Below are 14,024 nucleotides of genomic sequence, written 5' to 3'. Positions count from 1 at the left end.
CTCATTGAAAAATAGTATTAAGGGGCGCCTGGGTGGCTTAGTGGGTTAAAGCCTCTGCCTTCGGCTCAGGTCATGGTCCGGGGATCGAGCGGAACCTGCTTCTCCCTCTCTCTCCTGCTTGTGCTCTATCTCTAGCTATCTCTCTCTCTCTCAAATAAATAAATAAAATCTTAAAAAAAAAAAAAACTATATACAGCATATGTAGTTCTTACATATGAATTGTGGGCTAAAAAATGTGGATAGTGTTAGCACTAGGACAACCATTAACATAAAACAAAAGAGACTAGCATGTTGATGGACAAAGTTGTCAAATAAGAAAGTGTTTGGAAAAGGGATATAGATGGATAATGTTAATCCAGCAAAATAAAAAAAAAGTATGTGGACAATACACGGGATATATGCACCAAAATCTCAGCCAAACCACACACTGGGTAATGCTCTTCAAAAAGTTCCCTATATTTCATGGCCTTTTGGAAGTGATAAATACTTCTAATATAAAATCTTAGCGACATAAAAAATATTAGTCCATTATACCATTATACAGAAAATTATGTTAAAAGTGACCCTTTCGGGAACTCATTCCTTGCTGGTAGGAGTATAAAATGATCTGACCACTCTGGAAAATGTCTGGCAGCTTCCTAGGAAACTAAAGAGACACCTACCTTACCACCCAGCAATGTCCTCAAAACAAGCCTGTGTAAGATTGTTCATTGTGCTTTATCAATAAAAGCCAAAAAATGAAAACAGTCCAGGTGTCTATCAAATGAAGAATGGATAAATAAACTCCAGTATATTCTTACAAGAAAATACTACTTGGTAATAAAAAACAAAACAAAACAAAAACCCTACTGACACACATAACAACATGTATGAATCTTTTTTTTTTTCTTTTTGAAGATTTTATGTATTTATTTGACAGAGATCGTAAGTAGGCAGAGAGGCAGGCAGAGAGGGGGAAGCAGGCTCCCTGCTGAGCAGAGAGTCCAATACGGGGCTCAATCCCAGGACCCTGAGATCATGACCTGAGCCGAAGGTAGAGGCTTTAACCCGCTGAGCCACCTAGGTGCCCCCAACATGTATGAATCTTAAAGTCCTAAGAAAATAAGGCTCACAGAAAAAGAATCCATAGTGTATGACTACATTTACATAAAGTTCCAAAACAGGCTAAACTTGTCACCAGTACAAAAAAAAAACAAAAACACTGAACAATGGTTGCCTGTGCATGGGTGGGAGCAGGACTGACTGTGAGGGGCATGAAAGATGTTTCTGGATGAAAGGAATGTTCTGGATCTTGACTGGGGTTTGGCCTACACAGGTGTATGCATCTGTCAAAACTCCTTCAAAATATCTGTGCATTTCACTATATGTAAATTTACCTAAAAGAAAAACACAAATAAAACTGAACTCTAGATAATGGTATACACGCCGAGGTACTTACGGGAAAAGCACAGTGATATCTGCTACCTGCTCTGGGATTCTGAGATATATCAGAAAAAAGGATGGACCGATGACTGGTTGGAGACGGACAGATAAGACCAAGCAAAAGACTACTGAGAGGGACGCCTGGGTGGCTCAGTTGGTTAGGCGGCTGCCTTCGGCTCGGGTCATGATCCCGGCGTCCTGGGATCCGGTCCCACGTCGGGCTCCTTGCTCGGCAGGGAGCCTGCTTCTCCCTCTGCCTCTGCCTGCCTCTCTGTCTGCCTGTGCTCACTCTCTCTGACAAATAAATAAATAAAATCTTAAAAAAAAAAAAAAAGACTACTGAGAACCTAGGTGGGGGGCAGAGGGGTGTTCACTGCACAATTTCTTCAGTGTTTCCATATGTTTGAACTTTTTTATAGTAAAATGTTAAGGTAATTTAAAAAGGTGACCTTTCCCATCCTAGCACTTCCTGCTATGAAATGTATGGCCATCATTAACCGAAAAGATGCTTACCAGTTGCTAAGATATACTGTCCATCTTTTGACACCTTAATAGTGGTGCAAACAGTAGGCATTTCAAAATCTTGAATAAGTTCAATTCTCCTGCGGACATCTACAAAGAGAGGAAATAAGTAATGAGTTTAACTACCAAGTGCTTATTTTATTTCCTAAAAAGACAAAGCACACAGAACAGACACTGTGAACACATCAACAATGTCCCTGTGCTTCCAAGCCTTGGGAAAGCACATCCATACAGCCCCACCCATCACACAGGGGGGGTTTTCTTAGCTCATACATTATTTTTATACATTAGTATTTCATTTTTACTTTTTAAAAAGAAAAAAGTATAAGTATCATCACTAATTGAAAAAAAGTGTTTGCAACGGTGTATCAAACACCCAGTTTCAAGACCTGGATGAAGGGGAACAGAACAAACATTACAGCACTATCACTGCTCAATCATGGCTAAGACAAAAATCTTACCATTTTTTTCCTCCTAAATAATAAAAGCTTAAAATCTAAAGTTTATATAAGAAACTGGTACCAAGCTGACTTTCGCCTCTGCTGGCACCGCAGCTCTGAGCCAAGAGGACCCAAGCTAGAGTAAGATTTAGAGCAATTTCTCTGGATCAAAACTGACTCTCACAAAACCTGGTTCACTTATGTAAGAACGTGTGCATTCCCGCTGGTTGCTATCGTAACAACGAGCCTGCTGCAACGATCATTTATGACTCTACAGCACATTACTGCCTGGTTCATTATATTAAATCCCAAAATAAGATTCAAACACAGTAGGAATGGCCCGCTCGATATGGAAGACACAGGATCATTTTGAGACAGGTCGAGAGAAAGAGCGGAGGAACAGTTTTTTCCTCTAAGCGATCCAGATCTGTTTTCCTACACACTAGGCTGCTGGATTGGACAGGAGACTCAGAAGAAATGTGAATCAGCAAACATTACTAAGGCAGCAGTTCTGGTTTTCCTTGATTCCAAGTTCTCTCATCTAACTTCGGTACTATCTATACGGAGGCTTCTCTTCCAAGATGCTTGCCTTGGGCTATTTCTCTCACACCCAGAAGAAACCTCTCCAACATCTTTGTCTTTGATTTTTAGGGATGAATTTGAACAACACGTATGGAAAGATAAATCATCTTTCACATACGGCAAGCTGTGATGGAGAAAATTCAGTGAAAATCTGTTTAAGAAAAACTGATCGATGCCTTAAACTTATGCAGAAGGAAAGTAACAGTTTGGTGTGACACCCAAAACCTCACTGTTAATGTGAGATGAATCGTTTAGCAGGTAGATGTTGCCCCTAAGGTGACTTGGCCTATTTTGCAGGATACCTGGGAGTCATGATCTGCCTTTAAAAAAAAAAAAAAAAAAAAAAAAAAAGACTGATCTTACTTTTTTTCCCAGCTGACATAAAAAAAAAAAAATCAGTATCTTCTGCAATGATCTTTTAGTAAAAAGATTTTTTGATACAAAAGAGAACAAAGCAGTTACAGGCCCTCCTCGAGTCTCCTGCATTCCTGTACATCTTGCTAGGTACGGCAAGACTACAACGCCCTGGCCATGCCTTCACCCGAACTATTTGTCAGCATTATTTGCGCAGGCGAGAACCTTGACAACTAAGGTAACATGTCTCCTCTGGACAAAGGGCAGGCTTGCTACCTGCTTGCTACAAAAGCAGTGGACTTTCCCAAGTGTGGTTGTCCTCAACCGCAACGCAAGCCCCCAAGTGCCCAGCAGCCCCGGGGGCCCTGCTAAGTGCCCCTGGGGGACTCAGGGTGAGGGAACCTGACAGTAAACTGCTGACACTCCTAACCATCCGCTGTGCCTCATCTCCGACCCAGGAGAGCATGTGTTCCGCTATTAGCCATGAAATAGTAACAGGCTAACTTTTTGGCTTCCAAGTATGTAGAATTAAACCCCACATTCACCAGAAACATATCAAACACAACAGAAGGTTTCTTAGGAAGGAAAAGGGCAAAAAGTACATTTTCCAGCGTATTAACTGCACTGTGTTTTGTAAACCTCCACTTAAATATAACAACAAATGTGTGAAAGCACTGTAATATGGATCATGAATGTAGCCAAAGGAAAAAATAATACTCACCAACATCTTTCTTCTGTAGTGCTCTCTTCTTCCTGTCAGAAAGCCACTTAAAGGAAATGAAGAGACTTTACTTCAAATCATATTTACTTTGTTTCTCTGCTTACTAAAACGCTCTCACTAAAAAATCAAAATCTTATAGGACATATTAACATAGGAAGTGAAAATATTTTGTAATCCAACCCTGTTAACATAGCCTCTGAATTTTTTTTCTGGTATATATTTATACATTAGACAATAAGTTTTAGAATTGCTAAGTTTTACACAAAAGAAAACAAATTCATCCAGAAGGCACTAATCCTCAAATGTTATGGGTTACAATTAATGTATGGAATAACTTTACTTACTCAAGGGAAATATTACTAAGTAAAACTTTAAAAGGAGAAAGTTTTGTAAACTTATTTTTTTAGAAAGAACAAAACTAGATCATTAACTAACCAAATAGCTGATACTTGATAATGAAGAAATGACACTTTTACGTCATACTCACTTACAGCAAATTTTCTTCTGAAATCAATGTAGCTCAGTGTAGCAGCACTGTAATTCCAAAACCCAAGTCTCTCGGGAGGCCTAGCTACCTCATCCCTACTCAACCTCTCCCCACCTACGGTCCTTTGCACACAGCAGCCTAGATTAAAGCCCAACAATGGCTTCCAGAAGCACTAATGATAATACCCTAACCCACCTGAGCCTTCAGGGCCCATCTCTCCAGCCTTACCCGGCCCCACTCTCTCCCCTGAGGATACCACAGTCACACCTGAGCCTCCTCTGTTTCTCCAACATGCCAAGTGCACATCTACCCGGAAACACTTACACTTTCTATTCTCTCAGCACTGGAAACTCTTCCCCCAACTTCAAATGACCGGCTCCTTTCCATTATCCAAGCTTCTGCTCCTACCGCCTCTTGCAGAAAGGCTTTATCCAAAACATTGTCTAAACACTTTAGCCCCAATGCTCACTTCTAGTCACACATCACTCAAAGCACTTATCATTATCTGAAGTTGTCTTCTTGTCTGTTCACTCATCCTTTTTCCCAACAAGGAAACTTATCTGGCATGTTCATCATACATCCCAATCTAAGAACAGGGCTGCCAACATACAGTCACTTCTCAACTAATGCGTAGACTGGACAAAATGAGAACAAACACGCTATGTGAAGAATAACTGGTAGATGAGGAATTATCTAGCCTGAATTCTGAAAAGGAAGAATCTAATCACTGACTCCAAATATTTCAGGGGCAGACACAATGAAGAGCTACATTTATTCTGATTTCTAAGGGCAAGAGTCAAACCAACACCAGCGTGCTATAAAACGACAAGTTTTAAAACCACTGTCTAATCAGTAATCTAAAAATGGAAATAAGCTCCTGCTAAAAGTTCCCTCTTACTGGAAGAGCTTGGACAGAGGCTTGACCAAGACTTACAAGAAATAAAGAACCAAACCAAGGCTGCGCTTGGATAAACCATCCTTCGCATCACTGGCACTGTTATGTATTTTAAATATGAGAGGACTGTAACGGGATCACTATTTTCCCAGCCCCTTCCAGCTCTGAGGTCCTAAGACTGGATGAAGTCAAGGTAAGGTCAGAAAGGTTCAGAAACACTGTCCTGTACACCATACACTCTGCAGATGCGTTTTCTCGCTCGCTGCTCTATCTCCAGAGCTTGGCATACAGTAGGCATCCAACAAACAGCTGATGAATGGGGGAGAAATGTCTGCAACCCATCTGTCCAAGCTTTCCTCCTGTGTGGAGTAGCTGGGAACATCCCTAGAAGCCCCAAAAGACGCGTCCTCTGTTCTAGGGAACGTGACAAAAGTTCCAGCGAAGCTCATCGACCCCAGTCACCCTCCGCCCCGCTTCTGGCGCAGGGACAGCAGCGTCCTTGTCCACCACCACCGACCAGCTTCCACTGGGCACCGTCACTAGCCTCCGGGCCTCCCCGAGCCAGGGGCCAGCCAGAACGAGGCTGACACAGCAGCCAGGGCCGAGGAGAGGGGGCGGCTGCCTCGCCAGGAGGGGGACCCCGAAGTGCCTCACCTCGGGCAGAGACTTGCCGCAGCTGAGACTGTAAATCTTCACCTCGTTGAGGCTGGACACCTGCATGGCGGCGCAGAGCAGCGGCGACCCGCGTTCTTCCCCGGGTCCCTCTCCCTGCGCCGCACGCGAGCATCAGAATCTCAGCGTGGCCCCCGCGCGACAGGGCGGCGTGCGGCGCCGGCGCCGGCTGATGACGTCGCCCCGCGCCGGAACCGCGCGAGTTTCCGGAAGAGGGAAGTAGAGAGGCTGGGAGGAAAACGAATGGGCTTCTCGCAAGGAGAGCTCACGACAGGAAGGACCAGGAGCCGCTCTGTTTCCCACCTCCACACCCCGAACGTTAGGAACCCCCGAGGGTCGCTGTCCTGGCCGAGGTGTCGCGGTCCCGAGTGGGGCAGGCGGCGCTGGCCGGGCGAACGGACACCTTGGGGGCTGGGTCCAGGGAACGCCGGCGGAGAAGGCGGCCACGAATCAGAGTGGACTTGTGTTTTTTTCTCTCCGGTGTTCCAGTAAGAATACATCACAGATGAATGCTCTTTAAAGCTAGTGTATTAAAAATGTTACTTTCGTCTGGATTCGTTTGACATTCCTCCACTAAAGAGGGCAAGAAAAGAAAAAGCATACTAAGGAAGGTGGTAAAAGGAGTGGAGATCAAGGACGAAGTTCTTTTGAAACTGATGTCTTTTGAGACGGGTGTGGGACAGAAAAGACAGACGCAGCCCCTCACTACATTGTTTTCGGAAAGCCCGCAGACTCTGCTGATTGTCCAGTTACATAGAGAACAGCCTTTACTGTTACCCAGACATGAGGACTGGAGAATTTTCGGCTTAGAAGAAAAGTTAAGGGAAACGTGTAGGTCAACAGCACTCGAACGGGTCCCTTTGAAATTGTGAAATAGTACCACGTCCCTTACATGTAACTGAGGTCGGTCATTTTAAGCACAGGCTGTTTTAGTTGATGGCAGGGTGAGGACTTCTGGGCTTAGCAATTTTCTTTTTGTTGCAACCGTCCTCAGAGTTCCAGTCCAGATACTACCTTCTTTGAGGAAGTATGCAGGACTGTCATCCTCCTTGGGGAGGCAGTGTGTCACAGTAGAAAGATCATGGGCTTCTTAGCGATAATAAAATAGACCTTTTAAGCAGGTCATAAAAATAGAAAACATTTGCCAAAATATGCAGGATGATTTCCAAGAAACCTTAAATAATATTATACAAATAATGCTGCTTTTATTATTTCCACAGATGCATCGTAAAACACAATAGTACCTGTCACTTACTGAGTGCTCTGTTAGATAGAAGATACATAGGCCTAATTTTTAAAAAGATTTTATGTATTTATTTGAGAGAGAAAGAACACCAGCAGGGGAGTGGCAGAGGCACAAGCAGATTCCCGGCTGAGTAGAGAGCCTGAGGCAGAGTTCCATCCCAGGACCCTGACATCAGGAGCTGAGCCAAAGTCAGTCTTTTAGCCGACTGAGCCACCCAGGCAGCTCTATCCTACTAATTTTGATAATTAAGGGCCCTAGGCCCTTTCACTCTATTCAATCCTATTTCCCACCGACCCCTAAATTTGCCTTCTCATTTGTTAGCATTGGTTTCATTACGGTGGTTTCGAATCTTTGCTCATGCTAATCTGGATTCTGGAATGCCCTCCCGTTCTCCTTATATCCAAATTCTACCAGCTTCTCAAAACTTACCTTTTGAATATCTTGTTCATTCTCGTATGCTTTCACTGTACTGTATAAGTACCTTGATAGCAATTATATCTTTTTAGTAGATTTTTGTTAGCAACAGATATGGTAATTTAACACACCCTACTAGGATAATAATAATGAACTTGGATGTAATGCTGTCCTGAAAGCCGAGGCTTGGAGGTTTCCTTTAGGTGCTCTGGTTTCCTGAAATCACCACAAGCTCTCAAGGCGAACTAAAATGTCATTTTTCAAGAGCCCATAAACTTGGGACAGTCTCCTTGTGTACATGTCCTTCACTCTTTTTCCTTCTTCCTCCCTCATTCTCATTACTATATATTTGAAGGTAGCTTTGCGCAGTGGCAGTATCGTAGCCAATGAGGTTTATATTTGAAGGTATAGTAGGGTATTAAACTCATGTACGTATCACCCAACCTCCACAGCTCACATGTGACCCATCATGCTTCTGTTATACCCTCACCACTCTCTCATCCTTGGGTTATTTTGAATGATTTTGAAGTAAATCTGCGGCAATTATCTTTGTGGGTTGTAATGTACTTGTCTGACTACCCCCTCCATCTAGACGCTGTGGCAACACAGGGCCTTTTATTTTTTTATTTGATTCTTCTTTTTTAATTTTTTTTAACAAACCCTTGTTTTGAGGGCTGAGCACTGGGTCTTAATTCATCTCTGGGTTCCCTGGGCTGACACAGTGCCGAGTATGTAGCACATTTTCAGTATTTCTTAATAAAAATGAATCAATTAATTTATCACTGCTCATCTTGACCCAAAGTCCTAATTCTTTGGTCCATACGTCTTGGCCTTCGGTAATATTAAAAACAGCGTATCTCTATGCCGGATGATTATTGTTTCAAACACGTCCATTTCTACATCTTATGTCTCCAACAAGAAGTGTCAGAGCTTTGAGTCAGGAAACACACACAAGGGAACACAGTGTTTTCTGCGAGATAAAACAAGGTGTTCTTGGTTCCTCAGTGCCAAGACAGCTCCCTCCTCACAGTCACTGGCCTGAGGGTTTGACCTAACGCTCTCTAGGGTTGCTTTCCTTTGAGGACAGAACTGCAAAGCGGGGCGTCTGGGTGGCTCAGTCAGTTAAGCATCTGCCTTCAGCTCAGGTCCTATGGGATGGAGCCCCACCCTGCTTAGTGGGGAGTCTTCCGTCTCCCTCTCCCACTCCTCCTGCTGTTCTCTCTCTCTCTCTCTCAAGTAAATAAATAAATATCTTTTCTAAAATTAAAAAACACACACACACACACACAAAGCATGGTGCAGTTTCCCCAGTGTTTCTAGTATTGTGTGTAACACAAACAGTCCCGAGGTTATACTGAACTTTGAGCGTAGTGCTTATTAAATGCCTCTGCTTGGAGAATCGACTCTAGAGCCAGATTGCCTGGGGCCCAATCCTGGTTCTACCACTGGCTACCCAGAGAGAACCTAGATACAGTGAGTTAATCTAATTTGTTTCCTTATTTGAAAAATGAGGATAATATGAGTACCTACTTCAGAGGGCTGTTGTAAAGATAAAATGAGCATATGCCATAAATCATTCAGTCCTGGACATCTATTTTTAACATTCCTGAAATGAGGGTGTGTCTTGTGTGTCATACCTCTAGTTTTTGCCTCTAGTGGTACTTGAGGTAATGGTGTGTCTTATAGTTAATGAGCTTTTATTTATTTATTTATTTTTAAATAAGTTCTGCGCCCAATGTGGGGCTCAAACTCACAACCCTGAGACCAAGAGTCACGTGCTCTACCAACTGGGCCAGCAAGATGTCCCCTTGGGCTTTTGGATTCAATAAAATACAGTAGATGGAGCACTCAGAACGGGGCCTGACATGGTGAGCATTATGTGTTAGTTGCTATTGTTTAGTCCTAGGAACCAAAGTATTTAAAACTGCTTAAGAAAAAAAGAGCTAAATGTAGGCTCCAAATAACTTAAATGTTCTGTTACGAGATGCCATTTCAGAAACTTTCAAGTACTATCCAAAATTCCTCTTTTAATTCTCTCCCTCCACCGCCAACTGGTCTCTAAATCCTTCTGATTCTACTTTTCAGATATCAGATTCATTCTTCTCTGTTCCCACTGCCACAGGAGTTCAAACCTTCATCATCTCTCACCTGACCCGTTGTAATCCTGGTCTCTGTTTCCCAAAGGAGACAAAAATCATCTCTAATGGAAAAATTTGATCTTATCACACTCCAACCCAAAACTCTATAGTTTTCCCCAAACCTGGAAGAACATATCTGCCCGCTTTTGCTGTCCCCTCTGGCCTTTCCTAACTTTTTTCAACTCCCTCCCTCTGCAAACCTCGGTCACTCCCATTCATCCTTCTTCATCTCCCGAAGTCTTAAAATATCTAAGTTTTCATCAAACGTTGTATATAATCTTATTACAGTGTTTCCTAAACTGGGGTTTACAGCTTTATTCTCAAAAAAAAAGTCTTTGGGGTTTTTTATTTCAATGATAGTCTTTTTATCAATGTGATATGAGCATCTCTGATTATCTGGCTGGCCATCTTCTGAAAGAAGTTCAGTGTCAATGCCAGGTTTGCATTTCGTTTACAGTTCACTGGTGCCACGTGTCACTACTTTCATTGTCTTGGCTCAGTGATTAGAAGGAGAGGCGGATGGTATGAAGTAATGTGAAAGGGACAAGTTTGAACCAAGGGAAAGTCCAGTGATGTCATGGCCCACTGTGTGAAAGAAGGTTTTATCGTTTCTCAAATGGAGAACAGCAATGGGAAGAAAGAAATCAGCTTGATCAGGGAGGGGCAGGGAATGCAAAAGAATTCATGAGGTGCTATATATTCCTGTAGTAAAGTGGCAAACGGTTTTCATCAAAACAGTATTATATTAGATTAATCGGATTAATTTGAATTACATTGGTTGGACTTTTAACGCTTTGCTTGAAAAGAATGTATAGATTTACTTCCGTGAATAGGAACGCAAGAGCTAAAACCGCAGAAAACTTAGAGCTGAGTGTATATTTCTACACTTTCAAGTCAAACATTAAAAAAAATTAAGTCCCAACTGCAATGCAGTGTCCTGTATTGGATCCTTGAACAGAAAGAGGACGTTAATGGAAGAATTAGGGAAATCTGAATAAAATCTGTGGTTTAGTTAATCGTACTGCTCCAGTGTTAATTTCTGAGCTTTGGTAAGTATGCTGTGGTTGTGGAAGACGACAAGAATAGGGGAAACTGGAAGAAGGGCATATGGGAACTCTCTGTGGTGTATTTACAACTTTTCTGCATGTCTAAGGTTGTTTCAAAATAAAACATTTTTATTTTTTTAAGGTTTTTTTTTTAAGATTCCATTTATTTATTTGACAGAGAGAGAGATCACAAGTAGGTGGAGAGGCAGGCAGAGAGAGAGGGGGAAGGAGGCTCCCCGAGGAGCAGAGAGCCCAATGCGGGGCCCGATCCCAGGACCCTGAGATCATGACCCGAGCCAAAGGCAGAGGCTTTAACCCACTGAGCCACCCAGGCGCCCCAAAATAAAACATTTTTAAAAAAATAAGCTAAGCCAATACTGAGGGTGAGATTTCTTATCCCCTTACCTAAATGCTCATTACTTAAGGTTGAAGAATTTGTAACTTTTTATTTACTTATCCACATTTCTAAGATTCCTAAACTGCGAGATATGTCGTCAGATCACTGCTGAATTGAAAGTGACTTGCCCCGTGCAGATGCTGCTAAGTGTGTGTTGCAAGAATTAATAAGAATAAAATCGGGGCACCTGGGTGGCTCAGTGGGTTAAGCCTCTGCCTTCAGCTCAGGTCATGGTCTCAGGGTCCTGGGATCGGGCCTCGAGTCGGGCTCTCTGCTCAGCAGGGAGCCTGCTTCCGCTTCTCTCTCTGCCTGCCTCTCTGCCTACTTGTGATCTCTCTCTGTCAAAATAAATAAATAAAATCTTAAAAAAAAAAAAAGAATAAAATCACCAACTTCACCGTGTGGAAGGTAAGCATTCTAATTTAATGCTTATACAAGTCTCCTCTCTTAATCTTCACCAAGACTGATGTAGGAGGCAGAATTAATTTTCCAATATTACAAAAGATGTTAATATTTTTTCCATTTATGTAAAAGGGTATGTGAGATGTTAAAAATACTGTTTTCTCAACTTTTCTGTAGGCTTGAAAGTTTTAAAAAAAGATTTGCCCCAAGTTGCATGAGAGAGACGGGAGGCAGACCTAGCGTGAGTGACTGCGGACCGCCCCCTCTTCCTCCTAGCAGAGCCCTTCCCCACCCGGGAGCCTGGGGTCCCACCCTGCTTCTCTGCATCATCACTTAGGGTTGGAGCAAATTTCCATATCTTAAAAATGCTATTAGTTTTCTCTTGCTCTGTAACAAACTACCACAAACCGAGTGGCTTAAAGCCACATAAACATTGGCTCAACAGCTCTGTAGGTCAGAAGTCTGGCATGGAATGGCTGTACTTAGAATAAGGCAAAAACAAAGGTGGTGGCCAGGCTGAGTTCTAGGTTGGAAGCTCTGGGGGAAAATCAGCTCCCAAGCTTATTCTTGTCAGCAGAATCCATTCTTCTGCAGTTGAAGGACTGAGATCCCTTGTTTTCCTGGCTGGCTGTCAGCTGGGGACCATTCAGAGCTCCCAGAGGCCTGTCTCAGGTCCTTCCTCTGAGGCCCCCAGAGCCACTCACTGTATGGTTGCTTGTGCTCTTTCAGGCCACTCAGAGCAGGTCTCTCCGATCTCCTCCTCTGTGTCCAACGGAGAAAACTCTTGTTCTAAAGGGCTTGTGTGAGTAAGTTAGGTCCTATCGCAAGATCAACTGATTAATAACCTTAATTACACCTGCAAAAATCTCTGTTGCCGTGTAACATACCATAATATCCTATCAAATGCGCAGGGGAAGAAATCACAGAAAGGTGAGGGTCACTGGGTCATTTGAGATCACCGCCGACCACACCTGAAGAGTCATCACCACTGCCATCAATGCCACCACCCGGCACAAGCTGTCTTTTCTGCCGAGGGAGGAGACAGTCACTCCTCCCTCCATGCAACCGAGTCCTGGCACACAGCCAGGATTTGACAAACTCCGTCCGGTTAAGCACACCATGTGTTCAGATGCTACGATGTGTAAACACCATGTTGGAACTGAACTGAAGTGCCTTGAGGACTTACTGTAAATTTCTTGTAGTTTTGTGTTATCTTCATACTTCTTTACCCTTGTTCCCATGTACCATGACCGTACTCATTCCTACATTTATTCAGCAAATATTTATGGAGTTGCTACTGCACGCCAGGCACAGCTCAGACATTTGTCAATATCTCTGCTCTAGGCTGTAAGCTTCCAGAAGGCAAGTTTCAAGTGAAATTAAATATAAGAAAATGCCCTGTAGATGACATTATTATGCACAACTTAGTCATTACTATTACTTTCTCTGTGAGCTGAACTGGCATAGAGATTGCAGAGTGTACACTGGATAATGGCGACATTTTCTGGAATGCAAATGCATAGTGGTTCTTTGTTTTTTTTCTTTATTTTTATATGACCCTGTGTTAGGCCTTTCAGCCATTTCATATGGGTTGGACAGGAATGAAAAAAGAATATACAGTTAACTTTTCACCATTACAAAGATTCACCTTTTAAATTTTTTTAAAGATTTACTTATTTATGGTGCCTGGGTGGCTCAGTGGGTTAAGCCTCTGCCTCCAGCTCAGGTTATGATCTCAGGGTCCTGGGATCGAGCCCCGCATCGGGCTCTCTGCTCAGCGGGGAGCCTGCTTCCCCCCCTCTCTCTGTCTGCCTCTCTGCCTACTTTGTCAAATAAATAAATAAAATCTTTTAAAAAATAAGATTTATTGGGACGCCTGGGTGGCTCAGTTGGTTAAGCAGCTGCCTTTGGCTCAGGTCATGATCCCAGCGTCCTGGGATCGGGTCCCACATCGGGCTACTTGCTCCGTGGGGAGCCTGCTTCTCCGTCTGCCTCCGTCTGCCAGTGCTCGCTCTCGCTCTCTCTCTCTGACAAATAAATAAATAAAATCTTAAAAAAAAAAAAAGATTTATTTATTTATTTATTTATTTTGAGAGATAGAAAGAGAGAGCAGGGAGAGGGGCAGAAGGAGAAGAAGAAAGAGAATCCCAAGCAGACTGCTTGCTGAGCATGGAGCCCCACACGGAGCTCAGTCCCACAGTGCATGAGATCATGACCGGAGCTGGAAACAAAAGTCAGAGGCTTAACCAAAGGAGCCACCCAGGCGCCTGGTGTTTTTGTTGTTGT

The 14,024-nt window shown here is 43.1% G+C and overlaps 1 protein-coding gene across 1 annotated transcript in view; it reads right to left on the bottom strand.

The window, feature by feature from the left end:
- LOC308338096 (nucleolar protein 10) overlaps window positions 1-6,253 on the bottom strand; it is a gene marked incomplete at its 3' end in the record, with an annotated part of 62,101 nt that extends 55,848 nt beyond the window's left edge. Inside the window, exons 1-3 of the mRNA XM_080831657.1 lie at window positions 6,078-6,253; window positions 4,042-4,087; window positions 1,936-2,034 (exon numbers count right to left, since the gene is read on the bottom strand). Coding sequence (XP_080687783.1) covers window positions 1,936-2,034; window positions 4,042-4,087; window positions 6,078-6,143 — 211 coding nt within the window. The remainder of the gene's footprint in view (window positions 1-1,935; window positions 2,035-4,041; window positions 4,088-6,077) is intronic.
- Between the last annotated feature and the right edge of the window lie 7,771 nt (window positions 6,254-14,024).

This window comes from Martes martes (genome assembly GCF_963455335.1).
Source record: "Martes martes genome assembly, contig: scaffold_254, whole genome shotgun sequence".
NCBI lineage: Eukaryota > Metazoa > Chordata > Mammalia > Carnivora > Mustelidae > Martes > Martes martes.
Note: the sequence above shows the minus strand (reverse complement) of the source record. Positions and strands in the feature narration are given on the sequence as shown.